The following is a 26,442-nucleotide window of genomic DNA, read 5'->3' as shown; positions in this document are numbered from 1 at the left end:
GGCATTTAACAGCCAGTGCTGCTAAGGCGGCCTTCCCAGTAAGACATGGCTTTCCTTCTGCTTGCATTTATCAGGACCAGATCCCTAGGAAGCTTTTCCAGATCTACCCTTCTGCTTTTAAGTGCTTTATAACAGTTTTGACAACTGTCCATGGAGTGTGTCCTGGGCCCCAACAGTTGTCAAAACTGTTATAAAGCGCTTTAAAGCAGTAGTGTAGATCCTGCCCAAGTCTCATTGTAATGAATCGAAGTTGTGCAAGAGGAAGCGGCTGTGCACATAACTGGTCTACTTCCTCTCTATTGAACTGGTCGCCTCAAAGACTGTAGCATTGATTATATGAATATTTTCCAAATTTCTGATGGCAGAGGAACACTCCCCACCCAAATAAAGTCAGATGTACACGTCACTCAAAGAAGTCAATGAGATTTTTTTCTTTCTTAAGCAGAGGTAGGAAATAGGTGGCCCTCCAGAAACCTGTTGGACCCTCCCAAACCCCAGAATGGTTTCGCCTTGAGGTTCAGAATATACAGGAGTGCAGGCCAGACAGTGTCAGATGCATGGGGTGGCGTGTGGGGGAATGCCCTGCTTCTGTCTAGGTGTGTGTTTTACAGATGAACACTACTGCTGGTGACATTTGCGCTGCAGGTTACTAAGTGATGAAGTGAGAGATGCATTTGTCTGCATTTTTTTAGTGAACCAGCCTGATTCACGCTTCCCTGAATGCACTTCTCAGAATTTTGCAGTATAGTTCTCAGCTCAAAGAAATGTATAAAAATTCATATTTTAGGATTAAAATACATAACTCTGCATATCTGCGGGGAATTACAATATGAGAGAGAGAGACTTCATGTGGTTTAAAATAGGGCTGTGCTCCACTCCGATTCAGATAGTTTAATCTAGAGCGGACCGGCCTGCTTCCGCTTTGAGTCCTGGGCCTCAGTTGAAGCCTGCGCCGGACTGCACCAGAGGCAGGTAAGTGGGGAGGAGGGGGGCTTACCTGCCTCCATTGTGGCATGGCGCCGGCTTCAACTGAGGGCCAGGCCTCAAGCCAGAAGGGCAGGCCGTGGCCTGTTCTTCCAGTTTGAGCCCTGGCCCTCAGTTGAAGCCAGTGCCGGACCGCGAAGGATGCAGGTAAGTGGGGGGAGGGAGGCTTACCTGACTCCACCACTGCAGTCCATGTGGCGATGGTGGCGGAGCCAGGTCAGGGAGAGGGGTTTATTCAGCCCCCATTTTGCCCCCCTTCCCCACTTACCTGCCTCCGCTGCCCACCGTGGAGACAAGTAAGCAGGGAAGCCCCCCCCCCAAATGTCGATCCGCCCCTCTGGATCTCGCTCTGCGGAGCGGGGGAGGGGTGGATCAGCCTGAAGCGGATCGGCCCAATCTGAAAGTTGTAGATTGGGCACAAAGCGGTTCGGGGGGTCCGTGCACAGCCCTAGTTTAAAATGGGGGGAGCACAGATTGATAGGACAGTGACTTGAGTGAGCACATGTGAAACTGACATACAGAAATAGACTGCTACATTCATCCTTAGGTAAAGCAACCAATGGGAATGCAGCAAGTGTAGGAGCTAAAATATATAAAGACCAGCTCCAGCAATGGTTTGCTTGGATGTTCGGACACAAGAGATCAAACCCAAAGTGCAGCTTGTTAGCCAAGGCAGTACTTTAATTACAGCAGTACATTTTGTTGAGGAAGCTGTGATGAGTAAGCAGGCTGATACCACGACTTACGAGTCAAAGGGGCTGTGCTCTTCATTCAGTATCTGAAGAGCCATTAGAGCCTGTTTGGCTACATTACCATTGATGTGGCCACAGAGTTTCTCAAGGGTTTCTTTCATCTTCTCCTCTTCAGCTTCTTGTCTTAGGTCACCTAAGAGAGATCAAATGTATGTTAATGGGATGGCCAGTAAAAGCTAAGTTAACAAGTGATAAATAGAGTGGGTGTATGTTACATGGCTAGCTCTATGTTTCTGTGTAGCGAGCAGTGTTCTGAAGTGATATTTTGACAGTGCAGGTAGCTGCTTTTGATGGGAACAGGGAATCCAAGTCCTGTTTTGTGTATAGGCACTCAGGATTGTAGGTATATGGATCAGTTGCACCTTAAAACAAATCAGTGCCTTTGGTTTAGATCAGTGGTTCTCAAAGTGGGCGGTACTGCCCCCTTGGGGGCAGTGGGATTGCATAGGGGAGGCTTTAAGAGGCAAGGGGGCGGCAGGGAGGCGCTCGAGGTGGTCTTTTCCGAGAAGTGCCTCTCCAGAAGGTCTTAACACCCAGGGACATTTTTATGGGAGAAGGTAGTTTGGTCCCAAGCCATATAGGGGAAGAATCCACACATGTATTAATACCGTTTAAGAAGAGTCCTTTTAACGGTGAATTGAAATGTTTCAAAAGCACCAAAACGCTAATGAAGAGACATACTCTGCTTGGTGTGCCCTGCCATGCCGGCTGCAAAACAGAGGTGTTCGCTCCCTTTTCCCTCCCCCCCTCAGCAAGCCTGCGGTGTGTGCTTCGGATTTTGAATAAATATTAAATTAATTGTTACTGTTTTGAATTTTATTGTTATTATCTTCCTTAGTGGGTCATTGAAAACTGCTATTCTGAATAACGATTTTTATAGTGTAAGGTAGGGGGCACTGGGCATGAGTTTGTGGAACCAAGGGGGCAGTTACCTGAAAATGTTTGGGACCAACTGGTTTAGATTGAGGGAGGAAGAACATTCCATCCCACCTGTTTGCCGCCATCAGCTTGGACCTGGGACAAGCTGCCATTTTGTGCCTTTCCTCCTTTGTAACACCCATTCCAATAAGCTGTTATGCAGGAATTGGATAAATGGATTCATTTATTTTCCATGCCCCTTTAGATCTTTTTGTCTTTTTAGATTGTGTCTATTGGGCAAAGCCATATTTCAAAACTCAAGCTCTAGACTGCTTTGGGGTATAGATGCACCATAAGTAATTTTTTTTAAAAAAAAACGTTGACAAGATAGAAAATGTTCTAGTATATATGTGTAAGTCTGCTCAACCTGAAGGCAACACAGCAGTCCTGCTCAACTTCTTTGAGAAGTCGGTTAGCAGTAAATGCTGAGTTTCCTTCGGACCATTCTTTAATTATTACTCCTTGTATTTATATAATGCCATCAATGTGCATGGAGCTTTTCAGAGTTTGAAAGGACAGGTCCTTACTGCGAAGAGCTTACAATACAAAAATGAATAATCTCTAAATAACAGATTTTGGCTTAACAGTAGGGGAAACTTCTTAACATTAAGCGCTCTCAGACAGTGTAACAGGAGTTCTGCTTCGCTGGATGCATTTAAGCAAAGGCTGCACAGCCATCTGTCAGAGATGTTATAGCTGCATCCTGCATTGAGCAAGGGGTTGGACTAGATGAGTTGCAAGTTCCCTTTCAATGACCTTCTGCCATTCATGTGAATTCTAGCCAGTTCCTTTCTTTTGAGACACAGGAGCCTACAGACCCATTTGAATTTTATAGGCCCTTTCTAGGAGGCTACTGCACAATGTGTTTTGGATGGCATTACTTCTGGCAGGGCAAAACGTTACTTCCCCCTTGCATGCCCCCCCACCATACCACCACCACCACGCATTGTGTATGGGTATTGGAACTGGATCCTCCTGCATTCAAGGCAAATGCAGTAGGAGACAAAGAATAAAGGCACAATCCCATGACCCCTAGACTGCATCTGGCGGACATAGGATTTTTTGGTTTCTAGGATCTAAGGTCAGAAGCAGGACTCTGACCTCAGAGCCCAGAACCCATGCTGCCTGCTCTCTACCCCTCCCATCCCCTTGTAGCCAGGGTGGAGAGAACCACGCCTGTTGCGTCTCTGTGCTCAGAAATGGAACATGGAGACGGATAAAAGGGGGTGGACCCAGGCAGGGCCAGACCCACCATTAGGCAAAGTGAAGCAGTTGGCTCAGGCAGCAAATGCTGGTAAACAGCAGCAAGGTGATCGAGGAGAGAATTGTGTCCACATGACCTGCCTTGCACCCCCTAAACTTGCCTCCTGCCTTCAGGTGTCAGGGAAGGATGCTGTCCCATTGTCAGTGTCAAAGAAAAATTCACTTGATAAAAGTCTGCATTTGTATATGGAATGGCAGGGGGCGCCATCTTGTTCTTTCCCTCACAAAGCAAAATGTTTTGGGCCAGCCCTGGTTCTGGGGGTGGGGTGGGGAGGGGAGGGGAGGGAGAAGACCACAGAAGCTGCTTCCTATGTGTGTCCTGGCCTCTTTCCCCCCTCCCCAAAGCTGTGCGTTGGTGTGTGGAATCGCCCATCTAGGGACAATGCAGGGCGGCATTTTAGAGGCTGCTGACTATCAAGATAGGATTGTGCTCACATGCATCTACCCTCTGCCACCCTTGCTTCTTCCCTGACTTTCTCAGTGGTAACAATTAGGGCTGTGCACGGACCCCGCGAACCACTTCATAGCGAGATCTGGAGGGGTGGATCGAGATTTTGCCCTCCTTCCCTACTTCAGAATCCAATATAAACTTCTCCTGTTAACCTTCAAAGCTTTTCACGGTCTAGCTCCTTCCTATCTCTCCTCTCTCATCTCACACTATTGCCCCGCTCGTGCTCTTCGCTCCTCTGATGCCATGTTTCTCGCCTGCCCAAGGGCCTCTACTTCCCTTGCTCGGCTTCGTCCATTTTCGTCTGCTGCCCCTTACGCCTGGAACGCTCTTCCAGAACATTTGAGAACTACAAGTTCAACCGCAGCTTTTAAAGCTCAATTAAAAACTTTTCTTTTTCCTAAAGCTTTTAAAACTTGATGTTGTGCAGACTTCTACTGTTACTTTCTACTGTTAGTTTTTCCCTACCCTGTGCCTGCTTACCCTACCCTGTACCTGTTTGCATTCTCTTCCCCTCCTTATTGTTTTACTATGATTTTATTAGATTGTAAGCCTATGCAGCAGGGTCTTGCTATTTACTGTTTTACTCTGTACAGCACCATGTACATTGATGGTGCTATATAAATAAATAAATAAATAAATAATAATAATAATAATAATAATAATAATAATAATACTTGCCTCTGTGGCAGGCAGCGGAGGCAGGTAAGTGGGGAAGGGGTGCAAAATGGTGGCCGAATAAGCCCCCTCCCTCCTGCCCCCTTACCTGGCTTCACCACCGTTGCTGCACGGACTGCGGTGGCAGTGGCAGTTGAGCCCCCCTCCCCCCCACTTACCTGCATTTGGAGCTCTGGATGGAGGCAAGCTGCTTCGCCTCGATCTGCAGCTCCCCCGACCTGATTCGGATCCGCCTTTGGCGGAGGCGGGTCAGGTCGCTCCGCTCCGGATTCGCGATCCGAATCGGAGCAGAGCACAGCCCTAGTAACAATCTAAACTTAGATGTAGTTCTTTAGGCCAAGGACCTGTTTTTTGTTTAATGCAATTACTCAGTTAACTGTCATGTACACTGAAGGTACTCTATAATAGTGATATCCATGCATGAGCTCTTTTTGAATATTATGGCCCCCATGTGAAGTACAGACGTGGAGAACTTCCAGCGGTCTACAAAATCTTCAAGCTGCCAAAGCTTGGTGGTGGTGATACCGACATGTGCTCGTTTTAAAATAAAACAACAGCAAGCAATTCGTGGGATAAAAACACATATGCTGGGTGCCACACATCTGATGGGTAAATGGGGAAAACTTTCTAGAGCAAGTAAACAAGAATATGGGTCATCTAACCATCATTGAGTACTGTTAAAAGCTAAATTAATCATAATGTATTGTATCAGCCACCCTCCAGATGTGTTGGACTACAAATGGCCATTGGTTCATGTTCCCCTGAAATGGGACTACAACGAACCATTGGTGATGCTGCCTGGGGATGATGGTGTTTGTAGTCCAACACAACTGGAGGTCACTAGGTTGGGAGGAGTACTTAATCTACTTTGTGTGGGTTGGAGGATATTGATAAAAACATCTGGGAGAAGGTGCGTGCTACCTCACTCTCCTATCCTTACTGTGTTATGGCTGCACATTTCCTAATATAAAATGCTTTCATATCATGCACTGACAATTTCTGATTCATGTATCCATTGGAGTGAAATTACCTGAATTCAGGAGACTGCACAACAGGCCTATTGAATTATATTTCACCTCTGGACCCGTGCTTTCATCTTGGAGAAGTTTATGTATGTTCTGAACTAGCTTGGCCTCTTTAAATGTCTCTTTGATGATTTCTGCAAAGGAGAGGAAACGTTTTAATTTATTTTCCCCCCTCAAAGATATTTCTAGAGATGCCTTCATGCATGTAGAGCTTATTCTCCCCACCCCAAAAGATGCAAATGAACAAAAATCCTGAACTGGGGTGGCATTTCTGGCATGAATTAAGACAGAATGGTCGTTTTGGTAATTTTCACACCCAAAAGTGTCTAAGAGAAGTCTGACTAATGCCTATGGAAGGACCTTTGTTTCCTGAGTTACCACTTTTCTCTTGCAAATCACAGACTACTTGAGCCCCAGGGGGACCATTCCTTTACCGATGTGATTTATTTCTGCCTTTCTCTGTGCCAATATACACTTCCTCTTCCAGTCAATACAATTTGTCTGTGAAACAAAGCACACCCTCTGTGCAGCTCAGACACAATATCTTACCTGGCCTTTTCTCTCCTTAGTCTTGCTTGATGTAAGAACAGCCGTGCTGGATCAGACCAAGGGTTTATCTAATCTAGCATTCTCTTTACGCAGTGGCAAACCAGCTGCCTGTGGGAAGCCCACAAGTAGGGCATGAATGAAATAGCGCTATCCTGCTCATGCTCCCCTGGAACTGGTATAAATAGGCATACTTAGGGTGGCCATATGAAAAGGAGGACAGGACTCCTGTATCTTTAACAGTAATGTAGGAAAGGGAATTTCAGCAGGTGTCAATTGAAGTGGGTGAAATTCCCTCTTCATCACAACAGTTAAAGCTATAGCTATAGTAGAGTGGCCAGATACAAAAGAGGGCAGGGCTTCTGCACCTTTAACTGTTGTGATGAAGAGGGAATTTCACAGCTGGACAACCATCTGTCAGGGATGCTTTAGGGTGGATTCCTGCATTGAGCAGGGGGTTGGACTCGATGGCCTTGTAGGCCCCTTCCAACTCTGCTATTCTAGATTCTATGATTCTATGACACCTGCTGAAATTCCCTTTTCTACATTACTGTTAAAGATACAGGAGCCTTGTCCTACTTTTCAAATGGTCACCCTAGACATACTGCTTCTGGTACTGGAGGTAGCGTTTAGCCATCTTGACTATTAGGCATTGATGGCCTTATATTTCATGAATTCATCTAATCCAGGGGTTCCCAAATGTTTTGGACCTGTGGGCAAATTTGAGGATGTGAGAAACTGCTCTGGGTGCCATCACAAAATGGCTCCCAAGGTGGATGTGGCTAGTCATATCATGGCTGCTGGGAGGGCCTGGGTAAAGTGAGCTAAAGAGGGGGGTGGGTGGGCTAAGGAGAGAAATAGCTAGGCTAGAGGCTGGGAGAGGGGGAATCGCAAAGCAAAGAGGTAGAAGGGAGAGAAAGAGCTAGAAAGGGAGAGAAATAAGACTGCCATAATATTTTCAAAGGTTTTTCTTCAAGTAAGATTTCTGAAGGGAGACCTTCATGGAGACTGTTGGAGGTCCCCATGGGCACCATGTTGAGGGGACCTAGTCCCGTTTTAAAGCCATCCAAGTTGGTGGCCCTCACTACCTCTACTGGTAGTGAATTCCATAGTTTATGCATTGTGTCTTCTCTTTCATCTGTCCTCCCTCTCCCACCATTCAGCTTTATGGGATAACCCTGGGCTCTATTATCAGAGAGGGAGGAAAATGTCTCCCTGTCCACTTTCTCCACATCATGCATAATTTTGCACATCTCTATCATGTCTCCCCTACTCATAAACAGTCCCAGGGGTTGTTACTTTTCGCAGAGGCAGCCAATCCAAGACGTGATGAAAGGAAGCAGACAGAGTACAGAGAGTACAGTTTTATCTGTAAAGGCCTGTGTAAGTGAACAGGGCTGTTTAAATGGTCCATGTTGTGTTTAATGCCTGCCTTAGGAACAGTGTCCAGGAAGTGCTTGAATACCTAAATTGACTGCAGAAGCAATGGCCAAGGCAATCAGTGCTTCATTCTGCATTATGACATGCTCGCTGGTTGCCATGGAAACCAGGTGCTTCACCGCCTGGGCCTCTTGAATGGCTTGGACAACTTCCTGTTTACAAAACAACAAGAGGGATGCATCAGATTTTTTTTTTTAAAAAAAAAAACCTCACAGAAGAAAATAGGTAGTTATGGGTAACAGTGACATAATAGGTCCCATCTTGGCAGTTCATGAATGGATATGAACATTGTCTCTGAAGATGAAAGAAGCTCTGATTTGCTCCCAACCAATGTCTGTACTGCTGGAGATGAAAGTCACCTTTGAAGTAGTTCTATTTTTTCGTCTGAATACCATGCAAGGTACATTGACTGAAGAATGCTGGTCCCAAAAAATGTATTCCTTGGAATATGCTTGCTTTGTACAAAATAACATCTATTCCATTGCCTGTAAAGACTGGACATGGAAATGGTGTCAGCTGAAGCCTAGGAGAGCCTAGGAGAGGTCCTCTCAGCGCCTATGGTGCATTCTTTAAGACGAGGGAGTACCCAAATCCCCATCACAAAATGGAACGCTGTGTGCCTTCACCCAGAACTGCCAACTTAACTGAAAGAAATCCAGGCTGGCTGCTTGTGAACCTCTAACACAGCTTTCCTCAACCTGGGACGCTCCAGATGTGTTGGACTGCATCTCCCAGAATGCCCCAGCCAGCTGGCTGGGGCATTCTGGGAGTTGTAGTCCAACACATCTGGAGCGCCCCAGGTTGAGGAAGGCTGCAGAGTCTAACAGTAGCTTGACTTGTAGGAATCAGCAACTGATCCTTTTGGAGCTATGTATTTGCTGCTAATGTATGCAGAACAAGCTGTTATCAGCATGGGAACATAGGCTGGTAAAAAAGAAGAAAAGGTGGCAACCCAATTGGTTTCCCCCATGTTTTCTTGTTTCCTGAGGGCCTGTGTGTCTTCTCAGAGTATTTCACCATTTCTTGGTTCTACATGGCTTGATACTGAAGAAGGATTACTGTTAAGCAAACCTTACATCAGGTTTGCCTTCGTTACTCTTGGAATTACTTTCTTTTATTGCGGAGGCTGGCTATTATATCATTTAAAACACCTTAACATGAAATATGAGTGAACTGCTTGGCTTTAATGCATTGTTAAACCACTTAGAAAAACAAAATGACCAACTTCATATTTTTTTTAAAGGGACTGACTGAAATATAGAAATCAATTAAGCTGGATCAAATTGATGATAGCGGGCATAAATCAAGTACTCAGCCAAATCCACTGTCAGTGAGAGCGACCTGAGAAAGCAAGCTCCAGCTGAGAGTTTCCTCGGACTAAAGACTCTGGCCTCATTCATAGCCAGAGAATCAAGAGTCACCGGGAGGCTACATCCTCCTGCCTCCCAGAAATCAATCAGACAACATGGTAAACCATGCTGCGTAGCCACAAAATGGTTAACGGAATTCATTAATGCATTCCATTAACCATTTTGTGGTTAAGCAGCATGGTTTAGCGTGTTGTCTGAACTCTCTCTCTCTCTCTCTCTCTCTCTCTCTCTCTCTCTCTCTCTCTCTCTCTATATATATATATATATATATATATATATATATCATGGCAAGCAGGAGACCAACCTAATCCTGTACATTGGCCAGAGGACGAAAAGCTGCAAGGAACATTTTCACCCTTCCCTGCCAGAAAGAACACCTATAAGAACTTTGAAAGGAAGAACTGGTGCCTGAGTTTTTTCCCCCCTCCTCTCTCCCGATCCTTTTTCCTTTTGTGTCATGACTTTCAGATTGTAAGCCCGAGGGCAGGGAATGTCTTATTATTAAATTTTGGAGGCTGCTCTGGGAGGCTTTTTTTAAAGTTGAAGAGCAGGGTTAAAAGGCTGTAAATAAATAAATGAAATAAATGCAGATAATCAAATACGAATGAGATGCTTTTAATTTAAAGATGATCTCGGGCTATCCATTCATTTCTTAGGAACTCTCCATTTTGCATCTTGTCTGTGGACACCCAACAAAAGTTCCAGGCCGCTAAGAGTTAGTGATTGTGACCACCAGGTGGAAAAATGTTGTCCAATGAATCCATGTCAACGTTCACCATCTTGCAGAAACACCAATGTAGGTAAGTGGCACCTTCTTGTCTCCAAAACTCACAGGCAAGGAAAGAAGGATAGTATTTAATGTTAGTCCTACTTTGAGTAGACCCATTTACATTAATGGTGCTTCTGAGACATGGCTAACTTAAGCACCATTCATTTCAGTGGGTCTACTCTAAGTAGGACTAAGTTGAATACTACCAAATGACTTTTAGGCAGCCTTTGGCTACCTGGTAGTAAAAGAGGCAGAATGAGACATTACCTCTTTTGCACGTGGCTTTTGGGAGACAGTCTTGGGTAGAATCATAGAATAGCAGAGTTGGAAGGGGCCTACAAGGCCATCGAGTCCAACCCCCTGCTCAGTGCAGGAATCCACCCTAAAGCATCCCTGACAGATGCTTGTCCAGCTGCCTCTTGAATGCCTCTAGTGTGGGAGAGCCCACAACCTCCCTAGGTAACTGGTTCCATTGTCGTACTGCTCTAACAGTCAGGGTAGTGATCTGCCACACAAGGATCCAAGGCCAAATCTGACCCTGAGGATCACAACCACTGCTCAGTTACCAACTCTGAAGCAAGAATATAAGTATAGAAGGAGCAGCGGCTGTGGCAACAGGATTTCCTGGCAGTCCATTTGTGTGTGGGGTGTGTGGGTGTGTCACAATATAAACCTAGCCTCCATCCCTTCCTCATAGTAGTTTTCCAGAAAAGCTAATTGCGTGGAGGGGGCGGCGAGGGCAGCTGTTTCACCCAAGGGACAGTGAGGTTACTGCCAGCATGAGAATATGATCCTGTTCAGACGACACGCTAAGTCACGGTGGTTAAGCCTTTTGAGCTAAACATTATGGCTTAGCATGTTGTGAGAACCATGACTAAGGCCATAGCTAGACCTAAGGTTTATCCCTGGATCATCCAGGGGTCAAACTGTTCATCTAGGTGACACACAGGGGATCCAGTGCTCAGGCAGGGGCGAACCCTGGATGATCCCAGGATAAACTGTCGGTCTAGCTAAGGCCTTAGTGTGTCGTGTGAACCACGGTGGCTACATAACCACCATTTAAACACACTCACTAACCATTTGCTGCAAAAGAGTTAGTGGCCTAACCATGGCTTAGGGTGTTGCCTGAACAGCCCCTATGTTGTGAGAATATCCTCTCAGAAATGCCCCATCCAAATAATTCATTGAAGCTCCTATTTGCAAAGTGGAATACCAAATGTGAATATCTATTCTTGGAATCGAATCCAAACCAAGGTCCTTCCATACTTGAGAACGACTGTGACGGATCAGCGATGCCAGCAGTCGGTTTGCTTCTCCACAGACTCCAGCATGGTCTTTTGAATCGCACCAGTGCACCAGTCTGCTGAGCAGCGTGTGGTCTTGGCCCAGCTCCTCTGCCGCATCAGCTGAAAGGCAAAGATTGGGACATTTTGGAGATGGCCTGCATCATCGACAACTGGTTTGCATATGTCAGGAGCAGGCAAAGTGCCCATGGGCACCAATGTACTGCCCAACAACTTTCTTGTTGCCCATCACGTTCCCCTACCTTCCCACTTTAAAAAAACAAAAACAAAACATTGAGATTGCTGTGAAATAAGTTTCTATTGGTGCTGAAAATTGAGTGTTTAAATCGCCTTCCTTAAAAAACACTGTGTTTGACATGATGTAAAGAGATGTGAAACTTCACAAATGGCCCATTTCCGTGCGCAAGTAAATTATTTGATGTTGCCCTTGTCAAATGATAATTGTGCATGTGTGAATCAGTCCTTGATGGCTTGCAGCTGAATGCGGGAACCATTTCTATTAAGAAGTATATTGTGTATGAACCAATGTGCCAGTTCTGCCTGTAGCGTTTATATCAGGCAACCCATTCACACATACAACTTGTCACTTAAATGGTGCAGTCATCAAGTGAGAAAACTGCTTGTGTGAATTGGCTCCAATTTTAGGAAGGCCTGGCTAGAAATGAAGTGGTAGTTTTATGGTGGGTGTATAAAAACTGGGTTCATACAATGATGTTTCTCGAAAGAGGTTTAATGGCTATGCACATGTGAAGGATGACTCCCTTGTAGTGGTATGCAAGTGTGGTGTAGTGGCTAGGGTGTCGGACTGGGAGTCAGGAGATCCAGGTTCTAGTCTCCACTCAGCCATGGAAACCCACTGGGTGACTTTGGGCCAGTCACAGACTCTCAGCCCGACCTACCTCACAGCGTTGTTGTGAGGATAAAGTGGAGAGAAGGAGGGTTATGTATGCCACCTTGGGCATACATAAACATGAAAGAACTCCTGTTGGTAAACTGCCTCTTTCTTACGCTGGTGCTGCTGTTGCCTCAGCTATTAACACTGAGGGCTCAGATATCTATAATTAAGAAAAGGAACCTATGTTTCTAAATTCTGCAGGCATCAACACACCCAGCGATTGTCACGGTAATGAATTTACACTAGATAATGCAATCAACTAATTTAGCAGGGACTTGTTAGAAGACACATGTTCACAGGAGTGTATTGTGCTGAGTTAATTAAGGTCAATGTTGGCTCATGGGTAAATAGAACAGACGGCAATTAAGGTGGGAGGCTTCAAGCTCACTGCTACGGAAGGATAAATCTTAACAGAAAGTTTAATTTTTTTCTACTTGCTTCATGCAAGGTAGGATAGCTTATGCTGTTTTGAATTCCAAAAGTAGTTCATTTTGATGAGCTGGCATCCGGGGTTGGATTACGAAGCAGCAGAAGCAAATGTTTGATTAAAGCAAAAGGTAGCTTATCTTTACTAGGCATCTGCCCTCAGCTCTCCGTCCCCTCTTGGCAATTCTAAAAAGCCAGCAATGACTGATGGCTTTTTAGCAGATAAGGTGATGTAAATAAATAGTATTGCATAGCTTCCAATGTCTATCTCAGGTGCAAACTGGGACAAATTTGTTGTAATTTTCATGCCAAGGATCACTGCCTACCTGTCAGTAGTGATTGGACTTGAAATTGGGCGAGTGGGGAGGGTGATTGACCTGTGTCCCATTGCCCTTTGTAGCAAACCACCTTGAGGCTGCATAGAAAAGGATGGAACTGCTGTGCCATCTGTCCAGGTAGCTGCACCCACCCATTGGTTTGCCTTGGCTTGGCCTGGCTAATCATCGTTCCAGGTCAGGCCTGCATCTTAGCCTGGGCACCATTGTCCCATTGTCTGTTTTAGATATCCTATGCTCACTTCTGCCATCGTCTGTTTCAGATATCCTATGCTCACTTCCAAGTTTTCCTGCATATTCCACTGCTTACTTTCCCAGTCCTGCCCAGGCCTCCAAATTCCTGACACATCTACTACAGCACTTCATGCCACTGATTTTCCTCTAAGCTGCAGGCCAATGACACTGGGCTTTGTACACCACCAGCAGCCTGTACTCCTGGGGGCTGTCTTCACACTGCAAGGTTGGGGCTGCCTCCCTCCTCAACCCTGAGGTTTCCCTCTCCCGCTGCGGCATTGGGTAATCCTGACACTGAGTGTGGGGTTTCTCAGCTGCCCCTGCCCTCTTCCTGGTGGAAGGTGTCCAATCACTGGTTGCCTCCCACTAGGCTCTGCCCCTGGGTTGGCCCCAGATTGGCCGTGGAGTGACATGACTATTTGGATCAGCAATTAGAGGGAGATGGGAGGGAAGTTGTGCAATAGCACCTTTTATTTGGATAAAAGGTAGACTTAATAGCACATTCCTGGCTACGCATGTTTACTCAGAAGGAAGTCCTGCTGGGGCTTACTCCCCAATAAATGTGTTTTAAGAGAATAAGGGCAAGGCCCACTGAGTAAGCGCAATAGGGTTTACTCCCTTGTAAGTGTAATTCCGGTTTGCAGCCTAAACAATGTAGTCACAACTTGGAACAGGCAAAAAGGGAGGGGTTTGGATCCAGACCTTGTCATGCTTACAGTAGACCCACGGAAATCAAAAGCACAAGCTAGTCGAGACTTATTTAATTCTCATCTATTTCAGTGAGTCAGCTTTAAACGCGACTAACTCTGGATCCAACTCCAGGTTTGTTCTTTTGGTTAGATATATAGTAGGGGGGAAATAGTTCTCTAATAAGTGATCCATCGTGCAGCCAGGAACCTACGCATGTTTTTGTTCTGATGCATTTCTAACTCTGTCCAATGAGAGGCGCTTACTCCTAGGTAGGTATGAATAGGATAGTAGCCTCAAGACTGAAACATGAATCATTCTGGCCATGGCACGTGGCATGGTAGGCACTGCACCGTATGGTCATTGTGAACACACATTTACTAGAGTCAAATACACAAGTAAATTCAAGAGATAAAAAGAACTCTGCGGAAACTTGAAAAATGGCAAGTTGGGATGTTCAATTTTCCAGAGAATTGGGATGGTCCCCGCTATGTAAGGACCACTGGAGATATGAACTCCCTTTTGGGGCATAGCATGACCGCTTGAGGAATAAATAGACACTGAAGTACTATTCAAGGGTATCAGCATTGAGTCTGATCTCCCCCACACCCACTCCTACTTTGAACATCTGTTGTCTAGTGAAGTGCCTTTAAAGGTCTGGGAGTGGCTTCTCCAACTGTCTTACAAGCTAGTAAATGACATTTTATGTCAAATACATCTGTGACCCCTTCACACAATCCCACACCCCACATCTGGGTCACTTATTTGCTTTCTGGGGGAAAGTTCTTGGTGCTTTCATAGCTTTTAGCATCGGGCACTGTGAGAAGAGCCAGACAGAAATGTTTTTACCTGATACAAAGCCCGGAACCAATTTAAAGATACTTTGGACATCTTCTAAGTCAAGCTTGCTGGGTGTGAGACAATCCACCCTGCAGAATGAGGTCTACACACTGAGATTCTGGAGCCTTTTGGAAACCATTGTAGTTGGGATCTCAGAGTGTGGTTTTTACATAGCTAGGCAGTGGCGGCACTTCTGCTGAAGCATGCTGAAAGCAGCTCCTCCCAGGGGTTGAACAGAAGCAAGAGGTGGTCTCTGCATGGGAACTGGAGAGAAGCAGGCTATCGGATCCTCTTCTGAGAGCTTCAGGAGGGGGTCTACTTCAGAGAAATTGTCTGTCCACAATGGAGCACACAGGCATGCAAGTGGCTTGTGCAATGGCAACGAGGAGAGGGAGTGAAGGGTTCTTGCAGGATTGCAACCTTAGAACAATTCCCTCCTTTCTTTTAAATCAGCTGCATAATACCTCCCCTGTCACATTTGCCTACTGTTATATATCATCCATTGCTAGTGAAAGACCAAAGGCCGTTATGCGGTTGGTCTGATGTGCTGAGCATGAGCCATCCAGATTGGCAAGAACACTTGTCCCATTATAATATAACAACATTGTTCCCTTTTTATGTCGTTTGTCAGTAAATCCTAAAAAGGGATTAGCTTGACAGTCCTTGGCCTACCTTGACCATCCATCAACATTCGTAATGTTCCGAGAAGTTTAAATTGTACAGGAGGCATCTCTGACCTCAAAAGCATCTGGATCCGTTTGCCGACCCCTTCGTCTAGCATCTGAACCTTGTTAGCCACTGGAAAATGGGACAAGAAGACAGGCGTTACGATTGGTGATCTGGATCTCAATATGCGAGTGATAAGTTGTCATAGCTGCTGAAAGACCACAGAAGGCATGACAAACGCTTTACAAAATCTGTATGGGCAACGGCTACTAGAGCAAAATATTTTGGATTGTCTGCTAAATAGTATTAAAAATTCTATTTAGATATTCATCAACATTTTATAAGATCTATATCAACTAATTAGTACAGGTGCTGTCTGGGAAACATCTGATGAACAAATAGGAAACTTGATTTTAATCAGTGGTTTTTACTTAGTCTCTTGTCTTGATGATTTCAAGCAATCCAGTTTGATTCACTTGATCCCCAGTGATTCTTTTTTTAAAATAAAATAAAATTAACCTACCTTAAAAGGGGTTGGTAAGAGAAGTTGTCTGATCCCAGTATAATTAATACTAATGATCATATCCAATATGTATATAGCACTTTCCAGATGTGATGAACACTCTCTCTCTCTCTCTCTCTCTCTCTCTCTCTCTCTCTCTGTGTGTGTGTGTGTGTGTGTTTGTGTGTGTGTGTGTAGGGAAGGGGACAAGGGAGAGAAATGTAGCTAATGGCAACAACAGCATCACCTTGTTTACTTGTTTGCTTAGGGTGACCAGATACAAAAGAGGGCAGGGCTCCTGCAGCTTTAACTGTTGTAGTGAAGAGGGAATTTCACCAGGTGCTGCATGCATGCAAATGACACTTGCTAAAATTCCCTTTTCTATACAACTGTTAAAGATACAGGAGCCCTGTCCTCCTTTTCATATGGTCACCCTAGACTTTTGCTTCTTCAAATTAACCTTTAGCTCAAACCCACCCTGGCAGAGAAAGGAATCTGTTGTTTGGCTGCCTCATCCCTGGAATATAACCAGACAGGTCCATTCCACATAGTGGGCCTGTTTTCCCTGGCTCAAGTTTGCGCACACCAGAAGTGACTGTAGCCTGCCAGGGCTATTTGTACTGCTGAAAATATGACTTTGTTAAAGAAAGGCCAAGCAGCTCCAGTGACCGAAGGTTCTTTTCTGGAATGTGCAAGTCTGTTTTTGCCTGAATGCTCCGTTACCTTTGGTTAAAGGGTCTAGCAAAGTTGTGAAGCAATTCAAAAGGGGGGATGTGCAGAGCTAGAAAAGGTGATGCAGACGAAGACGAGTATGGTGAAGAAATGCAACAGCTTGACTGCAGTTTGTTCGGCATTTTGCTTATAAGAATTAATACCTGAAAACATTACCCAGAGCTAATCACGAGAGAAAGAATCTCTGTAGATCAGGTGGGTTATTGTGGTCCATGGGCCATAAGCGGGCCCTGGGCAGTTTTTTGTTGCCCCTGCTAAGTCCCCTAACACCTATGTAATCCCAGCGATTCTGCTGGGAAACATGTCACATGGGTATGGTGACCATATGAAAAGGAGGACAGGAGTCCTGTATCTTTAACAGTTGCATAGAAAAGGGAATTTCAGCAGCTAACATTTGTATGCGTGTCGCACCTGGTGAAATTTCCTCCATCACAACAGTTAAAGCTGCAGGAGCTATACTGTGACCAGATTTAAAAGAAGGCAAGGCACGTGCAGCTTTAACTGTTGTGATGAAGAAGGAATTTCACCAGGTTCCCCATATATACAAATGACACCTGCTGAACTTCCCTTTTCTATGCAACTGTTAAAGATACAGGAGCCCTGTCCTCCTTTTCATATGGTCACCCTAGACTTTTGCTTCTTCAAATTAACCTTTAGCTCAAACCCACCCTGGCAGAGAAAGGAATCTGTTGTTTGGCTGCCTCATCCCTGGAATATAACCAGACAGGTCCATTCCACATAGTGGGCCTGTTTTCCCTGGCTCAAGTTTTGTGGCTATTCTGACTGTTGGCTTCCTGTTTGTTAGCTCCTTCTCCTTCTCCTTCCTCTGTAGGTCTGTTTTAGGGGTATTTTTTCCAGTGAATTTCTAAAATGAAAAGTAGGGGTTTAAGACTAGGGTGACCATACGAAAAGGAGGACAGGGCTCCTGTATATTTAACAGTTGTGTAGAAAGGGGAATTTCATCAGGTGTCATTTGTATGCATGCAGCACCTGGTGAAATTCCCTCTTGATCACAACAGTTAAAGCTGCAAGACCTATACTAGAGTGACCAGATCCAAAAGAGGACAGAGCTCCTGAAGCTTTAACTGCTGTGATGAAGAAGGAATTTCACCAGGTGCTGCATGCATACAAATGACACCTGCTGAAATTCACAACTGTTAAAGATACAGGAGCCCTGTCCCCCTTTTCATATGGTCACCCTATATAAGACACCCTGTTCTCCCCCAACTTGGAAGATGTCGCTATTTCCCCACCCCCATACACACCCCAGTCCCAGACATACAGTATAGAGGCTGGTTTTGATTACTCAGTGGTGAAAAATACTCAGCACATGATCAGAGGTTAGTACTTCATATTACTAGGACTGCACAGCTAAATTCTGTTTTGACCTGACTCAAATCAAACCTTTCTTTTTGTCCATGTGGCTGAAAGAATGAGTTCTTATTATTTGGGGTGGCTGGGTGGATTGGTTTTTGAAAGATTAAATGGCTTTGAAAGAAAAACAAACACCCCTGCATGTAACCATATCATGGTTCTATCATATCATGGTTTTTATCATGGTTTTGTTTGTATGCATTCTCCTAAAAATATGCATACATTAAAACATCATGTAGTGTGGCCTAATTTCTATTTGAGACGTGGTTTCCCAGTGGACCTCAATTTCCCCCCCTGTGAGTTATGCTCATACATGAAAGCCATGTAGAGGATGCTTGAGGTTTCTTACCGGCAGGGAAATCATAGCATTCTGTACATGTTTGTAAGTGCTTTAGGCAAGGGAGCGGAGTCTAAAAATGGCAGCCCCACCAACACACGCACATACACTAAAGTCATCAGCTGCCGCTGTGGCGACGGAGGCAACCATGGAGTCAAAAGTTTAAATTATTTTGTTATGGGAATGCTAAAGATCCCACCGGTGATTTGGGAACTTACACAAGATAGACTGGGAAATAACCCAATGAGGGATACATCATTTTTGCTTCAAGGTCAACATGTTCCATTCATCTGAAAGGGATATTCATTCCTGACGTTTGAACATGCTTTCTTCTCCACCTCAGACTCTTTCGGCGAAGCAATTGCAGGTAATAATTAAGAGCAAACCTCCCTGGGAAGGGATGCATATTACCTACCGAGCAATTTCCTGACAGTCTGTGTGCTCTCTTTCTGGCCATAGGGCAAATGCAGCGGGTGGGCATTCCTAGCTGGTATCTTGATCATGCTGTGAATCTGACGTTAATTAATTTGTTTGTAATTTCCTCGGGCTTCGGCAGCAGAAAGTTCAAACCACTGGCCCTTGAGAGTGTTAGAATGTTCAAAGAGACCTCCCTAGGCAGGACTATGAGGATTTAATCAATTAATAACGCCCCCTGCACCCGTCCATACATTTTTAAACGACTGTATCTAATTGATTTCATTTCATGTTCAGCTTGACTTTTCCATCTGTGGCTGTGTTTTTGCTTCTTCCCTTTTAGAAAGGGTATTTATTGAATCAACAGGGAATACGATGTTAACAGAAGGTCCAATAATGTACATTGTGCTAAGAGTTTGTTTTTGATTTGAAAACAACTTGGTTCAGAATAGGGTTTTGCAGGGTTGATTTTCTTACATATCTTTCTCCGCTAAGTAAACCACCTCTGGTACTTTTGGTCTTCTCTTTGTTGTCATAATTTCTTTTCAGCTCTTCTATAGTAATTAACTGAATGTGAGTAAAGACAAACTTTTGTGTAGCTTGCCAGTTCTCTGTACAGAGTAAGTTAGTAATTACAAAAAGCCTCTTTTGGGTGCTTTGCTTGCTTGCACACAATGCCATACTCTCCAAAGTTTGGCAGATGAAAAGAGGAATGCTTTTATATTTGTAACACCTGTTCTAACCATCACCCACTTTGTCCCTCTTCACTGCTTTTACCTATTGCTCAGGGCTCTTCTTTTCCAATTGTATTCATTTATTCTGCAATGGCAGAGTGACAGCATCCTTTTACAAAAAGTGAATGCTATTCAGGGTGCAGTCCTACGCATGTTTAGACAGAAAAAAAAAATCCTACAATTTCCAGCACCCTCCAGCCAGCATGGGGAGCTGGAGCATGCTGGGAAGGAATGCGCCCTTAAATTCTCAAGAGATCTGGGCCAGTTCTACAGCAAGTAGGATATGACACTTTGAAAACAGATTGAAAACTGTATATGGAGTGTGTCCTGGGCTGTGTCTTGATGGTGGTGCATTAGCCTCAATCCCCCCCACATTTGCGTTCCTTCCGCTATCTGCACAGGAAGGACTACAAGTGCGGGGTTTGCTGGAAGGAGCTGCCACCGTGCCCGTCTACCTGCGCCCACCTATCATTGCATGGGTGCTGAGGCATGTCTGCGCCCCCCCCCCAGTTTTTAAAAGTGTGTGTTGTTGGTTTTTTTGCATTTATGCTCCTCTCCAGCATAGTGTTCTTCTGCCATGCCTGAGAAGTGAAGAGGCGTTATTCTACGGGTGACTTGCGTCGTGCCAGCCCCTCTCCCGTCTCTTTCTCCTGCCTGACTGCTGGCAGCTCATATTGCCAAATGTCCCCCTATTTCTTTCCATTTGAAAAAAGAAACTGAGAGCTTCATCACACCAGGGTTATACTGTGCAATCACTGCAATTTGCGTGCAAAGGACTCCGAAGTTTTCCAGCTTATAATCTGCTTTGACTGTGAAGTGCTCCCATGCACCCTGCTTTGATTGTGCTTTAAAGCCAAAAGACCCGACCTATTTTGCTACCTCTTTTGGAGCGAATCATTTGTTGTTTTCCGAGCGGCCACTGGGGGCGCAGGAGCAGGATTTGATATGTTTAAAGTACAAATTAAACAAATGCTTACATCTGCGTCAGTTTTAAAAATAAAAACTTCAAAATTGGCACAGTAATAGATATTAAGGAGAGTTTTAAGCACACCAAATTTGAATCAGATTGAGTCATCTGTTGATTTTTTAATGATTTTTTTACATTCCCCCCCCCCCAAACCCTTTTCCTGGTATGCAAAGGATCTTAGGAGCGTTGCTGCCCGGGCTGTGATTTAGCTAACAACAACAGCAGCAGCTTTACGCTATGGGGATAATTAGAGGGAAACGGGTACGTGGGATGAAGCCTTCAGAGAACAACAAAAAGGGAAATGAAAAAAGGGGGAATATATGCTTGTGTCCCTCGCCTGTCCAGCTGATGGTGACAAATCAGGCGATGCCATCAGATGGCACAAGCCTCCGCCGCAGCCCTGAAGCAAGGTGACAGATGGCAGATGCTGTTGCCACCTTGCTCCAACTGGGAAAAGTCACGGTAAGTAAACAACTTTTTAAAATCGGAGCCTGAGGGGAATGCCCTGGGAAGACTCTGTGATGGCGGCTGCATCATATAACTGACCTGCCACCACTGTGGATCCAGCCCTGGGTCAAACCCCTCATCAAGATGTAAGCGTGGGCCTCATCAGCTGTCACTACTGTTACAAGCCTTTGTAAAATGGTAGTGTAGATCCTGCCCCAGTTGAACCTATTATGGAATAGCTGCAACTGAAGTAATCCTATTCAACTGGGTGGTGAAAGAGAACATGGGAAGCTGCTTCTACCAGCTCAGACCCTTTGCCCAATGCCCACTTCACCCAGTCGTGCGTACTGCCCCAGGTAGTGGCTCTCCAGAGTCTTGGGCAGAGAAGGACCTTTGCTATCAGCTGCTACCTGAGCCTATGAAGAGGAGATGCCAAAGGTTAAAGTGGGGGCTTCCTCCATGCCAAACAGGTGCTCTACCACTGAGCCATGGTCTCTCTCCCCCCCCATATCGATTATGGGCGACAGATGGAAAGAAAGTCATGACTTTGCATTTTGTGTCCATTGGTGTGCATGTACATGTATGTGCACTGATGTCAAGGTGATGTCAACGGCGTGCATGTACATGCCTGCACAGTTTGTGTCCATTGGTGTGCATGTACATGCATGTGCACTGACATCAAGATACACTCTGTCTCCAAGTTTTAACATGTACACATCTGGGAAAGAAAAGGCTGAAAACTGAAGAGGTGCAGTGCTCATGTGTTCACCCTGTGGGGTTTTGAAAAGGCATTCTCTATTTCTCCCATAAAGGTAAAGTAGGAACAGGGTTTTATCCAGTGACAGGAACCAGAAAATAGCCCATCCCCAATTTTGCACTTCTTTCCCAGGGTCCTTTCCCCCCTACTAATTCATTGGATACATTATGTGGGTTTATCTTTAATTTTTTTGTTCAATTAGATGGTTTCTCTTTAGTTGTACCTGGTATAGCAAGGTTTCGGAGTGCACTAAGTGCAGCGTGTTGCACAGAGACATCCCCATTTTCCACATGTTGTTCTAAAAGGTCCAGAAGCTGATGGACCACTCCGAGCTGCACCATCCGGACACAGTTGATGTCTTGAGCAAGTGGGGAAGGAAGAAAGCCATTGAAAGATTAGAAACAGAGGCGATTCATACTGATAGTATAAACAGATGCTTTAAGAACCAATATTTTAGATGCTTTTTAAATAAGGTCAGCAGGGATCCTTACCATTCCTGGCAAAATTAGCAATGGCCAGAGCCCCTGTCAGCTGTAACTGGGTGTGCCGGGATGCAAGCCACGTACCAATGCTCTGGTAGATAACGCCATTTCCCTCTGCAAACAGCTGCTGCATGGATTCATCTGTAGTAGAATGAATGGGGAGAGAAATTGAGCTCCATCATCACACATTTTCCCCCCTGCTTTCCCTCCACTTTTTTTTTAATCTCCAATGCATAAGCGCGTCAAGCTTATGGTCCCACACTGCTTTTTTGCTCATTTTTTGCTCCAAAGCTGGCCCCACTCATGGTAAAAAAGATGCAGGGGCAGCGTCAGCGGGCAAGAGATGAGGTGATTTTAACATTCATTCCCTGGTCGCTGCTGACAGTGGAAAAGGACAGCATGGGGACCAGGGGAGGGGGGAAACAGGAAAGGCCTTTTCTTTCCATTTCTCTCGCACAGAGTTCCTCCCCCTCTGATTGGCTAACTTCAATCAGCAAGGTCCTTCCCCAGGGAGCAGCACAGCCTCCTGGTTCAGCCCCACGTCCAGCTGCAAAGCAAATCGTGCTACTGGGATGACAGCTTCCTCTTTCTTTCACGCCGAAGAGGCAATAAACAAACACCACATGGGCTGTTTTTATCGCGCTGCTTTTCCTGCACAGAGCAGGAAATGGCACGTTTCGCTTCTGGAAAAACTATGTCGGATTTAATGGGGTGTGTTTTTGTCGCGGGAAGAAGGCTAGAAGGGATGGGAGGCAGACGACATCATGAGAGGGACCCATGAAAGTCTGTGAGTGCCCAGTAATGAGCGTGCAATAAAAACACTTGTCTGATGGAGCAGTAGATCTCCATGAGCTCCATCGTACGTAATTCCCCCCCCATTTCCCTCCGCTTTTTTTACCTCCAGTGCATAAGCGCGTCAAGCTTATGGTCCCTTTCACCTGAATACGCTGCTCTTTCGATTGTTTGCTCTTCCACTCCACTCCGCCCCTTCTCTTTCTCCCTCCAGTTCATTGGTTGCTCCTTCCCTCCCCTTCATAAGAAATATACAAACAGGTCCTGTCAGATGAATACTTCAACCAAACCGCCTTTCTGCCCAGCAAAAATGGAATGACTCTTTAGTCTGGCTCGTTGGGGGCATCGAGGGAGTACAATCCTGTCTCTGCAGAGGTTTGGGCATTGTACGATTTTTTTTTTTTAAAACACTTTTGAGCCTGGGATGCAAGGTTTGGGTTTTCTATTGAGGCTTGGAGCTGGCTGCTGGGAGAGATCGCTTTTCCCTGCCAGGACCTGATGCAATCCATTCAAGCCAACATCAAGTCTTCCATCACAGCACACACACCCAACAAGGAAAACATGAGTACAGCACTAAATGGAGGCTTAAGTGTGCATTAAATGCGTTTAGGGAAATAATCCAGACTTTATGCATTCTACAAAAGGCTGGGGAAGAGGCAACGCGTAATGTGAGTACTGTCAGGGCCAGTGCTACCATGGAGGCCACTCAGGTGGCCGCCTAGAGCGCCAAGCTAAGAGGGGCGCTGGGCAGCACTCAAGCAAGTTGTTGGCTGTGAGCCAGCCCAGCCCGAGGATTCAGCTGGGCCTGGGCAGGCGAGATGGCGCCCCACGCCCACCCAGCCGAAGTGAAGCCAGAGATCCTGAGGTGGGGTGGAGGCTCCACGTTCAGACTTCCGCCTTGAAGCTGCCCTCCCAGAGCTGCTCTAGCTGCCCAGAAGCTGCTCTCCCAGAGCCGGGAGGCCACTGCCGCCAGAAGAAGAAAAAGCATGTGGCAAGCTCGACCCTGGCCCAAGCCAACCTCTGCCTTACTCCCGAGGAAAGGGCACCGGGTCGCCTCGCCTCTCTCCTTAAACAGGCTGCGATGTCCAGGCAGGTGGGCAAGCAGGACTCCCTCTCCCTTCCCCCAGGAAAGCTAGGGACTTGTGGACTCCTCACAAGGCAGACTCTCCTGCAATGGGACTTGCATCTGAGAAAGCGTTGCACCAGGAGGCACCAATGCGGCCCGATCCGCCTATGCCTCCTTACTCGGAAGCCTTATTCCCCCAAGTAAACGTGTGGAGGGAATCGGGACGCTAGGCTGCATAGCGGGTTGCGTTTGCACAGAAGTAAGTCCCGGTGAATTCCAGACGGCTTGGTCCCAAATCGAAGTGAGCCAGTCCACTCAGCACACATGTTCGGACTTCCGCACAATTTGAGGGGGGTGCAAGTAGCTCACCTTGCCTAGGGTGCAAAATAGTCTGGTACCGGCCCTGAGTACCGTACTGCAAATCTGCGCACCAGGCATTGCGAGAGTGTACTAAATCGCTGGTGTGATGGAGTAGTATAAAATTCATGTTTTCCCTGTCTTCCTATCAACACATACTGCTGAAGGCCATAGTCCCACACAGGAGATTCCTCTTAAGGTCTGACAAAGGTCAGGCAAAACCTTTCACAGCAACTCTATGTGGTCTGGGTAAGAAGAAAACCCAGAGGGGTTGTATGAACCTAGATGAATTACAGAGAAAGAAATTTGGACTCCTCATATCTCATCCGAGATGAATGAATATAGAAAAGGATTTTAGACTCTAGTTGTACCGTGCGGCTACATAGATCTCTGGCAGAACAGAGGAAAGCGGAGTTGGTTAACAAAGTGGCAGTTTTATTTTATTTATTTTATATCTTGCCTTTCCATCAATAATAATAATAATAATAATAATAATAATAATAATAATAATACTCAAGGCTTCATCATTACCCAGAGGAAGCTTCTTCATGCTAACACCATAATGTGTAGCATGATGTCTGTTGTTTTTCATCATCTTGCGGCATTTTTATTTGCCATTGCCAATCATTCTAGAAGGTGTCTAGGTGAATGAATAACACCATGTGCCATGCAAGTGTTGAAGCAGTGGACTGTGGAGAAGCTATTACAGAGAAGTGGCTTCCATTTCCTACATGTGATGAACGTAACACAGAGAGGTCCATCAGACAAATGTTTTATTGCACGCTCACTACTGCCCACTTGTGGGGTGTGTGCGTCCTTTAGACAGTGATGTCCACCTCCCACACACTTCTAACTCTTTCTGCTTGTTTTTCCATAGCAAAATAGGCTCCTTTTAATCCGATTTTTAAAAAAGAAACAAAACCAGGAATGTGTCGCGATCTCCTACTGTGTGCAGGAAAAGTGGCACCAAACGAACAGCCCCTGAATGGGCCACGTGGTCGTTGTTTACTTCTGCTTTCTCCCCCGGGCAGAAAGAGGAAGTGATGAGAGATAAAAGCAGGGGCGGAGAAGTGACGGTAAGGAAACACAATTTCCCCCCGTATGATGAAGCAGATAGCGCATCCCTGAGTCAATGAGAGCGACCAAAATAAAACCAAACACATCCCAGACCATTTTGGAATTCATTCTCTCTGTTTCACTCACAAGTGACATGTTGCCCACCCACACCCCAGCTGGTAAATATTAAGGAAACAACTGGATAACTAATTGGATGACTGTTTTACATGGATTGCTTTCTGTTGATAGCAATTACTACAATTTCGTAACCATCTAAAGAATTAACTGCAATTCCCCAGTGTTTATATTTGGAACAGATGCCAAATCTCCTCTCTTTATCTAGTTAGGCAAAACAATAAAAGCACACAAATGAAATTCTTTTTTTCAGATACAATATGCTCACTTGCTAGATCAGAAACCTTTAACCAACTGATGTTAAGCTGAAAGCAACACTTTATAAGGCTCGTGAAGGCCAGGCTAGAGCCCCCTTCCATGCTATTTTAAGAGGAAAAGTAATAAGATTTCCAGTGACATGAGGTGACATTATATGAGCAATATTTCCAAATGAAGAAAAAGCTAAATGAGATCCACAGGAACCTTGAAACATTGTTAACTAGCACAACCTCTATACAGCCTTCATCAACCTGGTACCCTCCAGATGTTTTGGACTTCAACCCCCATCATTCCCCGCCAGGATCGCCAATGATCAGGAATACTGGGAGTTATAGTCCAAAACATTCAGAAGGCCTCAGATTGGGGAACACTACAGTGTAGAACATCCTAGGGGCAGGCTTTTACAAGGTGAGATGAAAGCATGTAGAAGGCTTTTAATACACTATTTGCAG

General features: G+C 45.4%; 1 protein-coding gene across 1 annotated transcript in view; it reads right to left on the bottom strand.

Moving 5' to 3' along the window:
- Positions 1 to 1,726: 1,726 nt before the first annotated feature.
- LOC134403190 (rap1 GTPase-GDP dissociation stimulator 1-like) overlaps positions 1,727 to 26,442 on the bottom strand; it is a 34,008-nt gene continuing 9,292 nt past the window's right edge. Inside the window, exons 5-11 of the mRNA XM_063133296.1 lie at positions 22,336 to 22,467; positions 22,068 to 22,202; positions 15,587 to 15,712; positions 11,460 to 11,599; positions 8,080 to 8,206; positions 6,074 to 6,202; positions 1,727 to 1,869 (exon numbers count right to left, since the gene is read on the bottom strand). Coding sequence (XP_062989366.1) covers positions 1,727 to 1,869; positions 6,074 to 6,202; positions 8,080 to 8,206; positions 11,460 to 11,599; positions 15,587 to 15,712; positions 22,068 to 22,202; positions 22,336 to 22,467 — 932 coding nt within the window. The remainder of the gene's footprint in view (positions 1,870 to 6,073; positions 6,203 to 8,079; positions 8,207 to 11,459; positions 11,600 to 15,586; positions 15,713 to 22,067; positions 22,203 to 22,335; positions 22,468 to 26,442) is intronic.

This window comes from Elgaria multicarinata, chromosome 8, assembly GCF_023053635.1.
Source record: "Elgaria multicarinata webbii isolate HBS135686 ecotype San Diego chromosome 8, rElgMul1.1.pri, whole genome shotgun sequence".
Taxonomy (NCBI): domain Eukaryota; kingdom Metazoa; phylum Chordata; class Lepidosauria; order Squamata; family Anguidae; genus Elgaria; species Elgaria multicarinata.
This window is presented reverse-complemented; position numbering and strand designations above follow the sequence as displayed.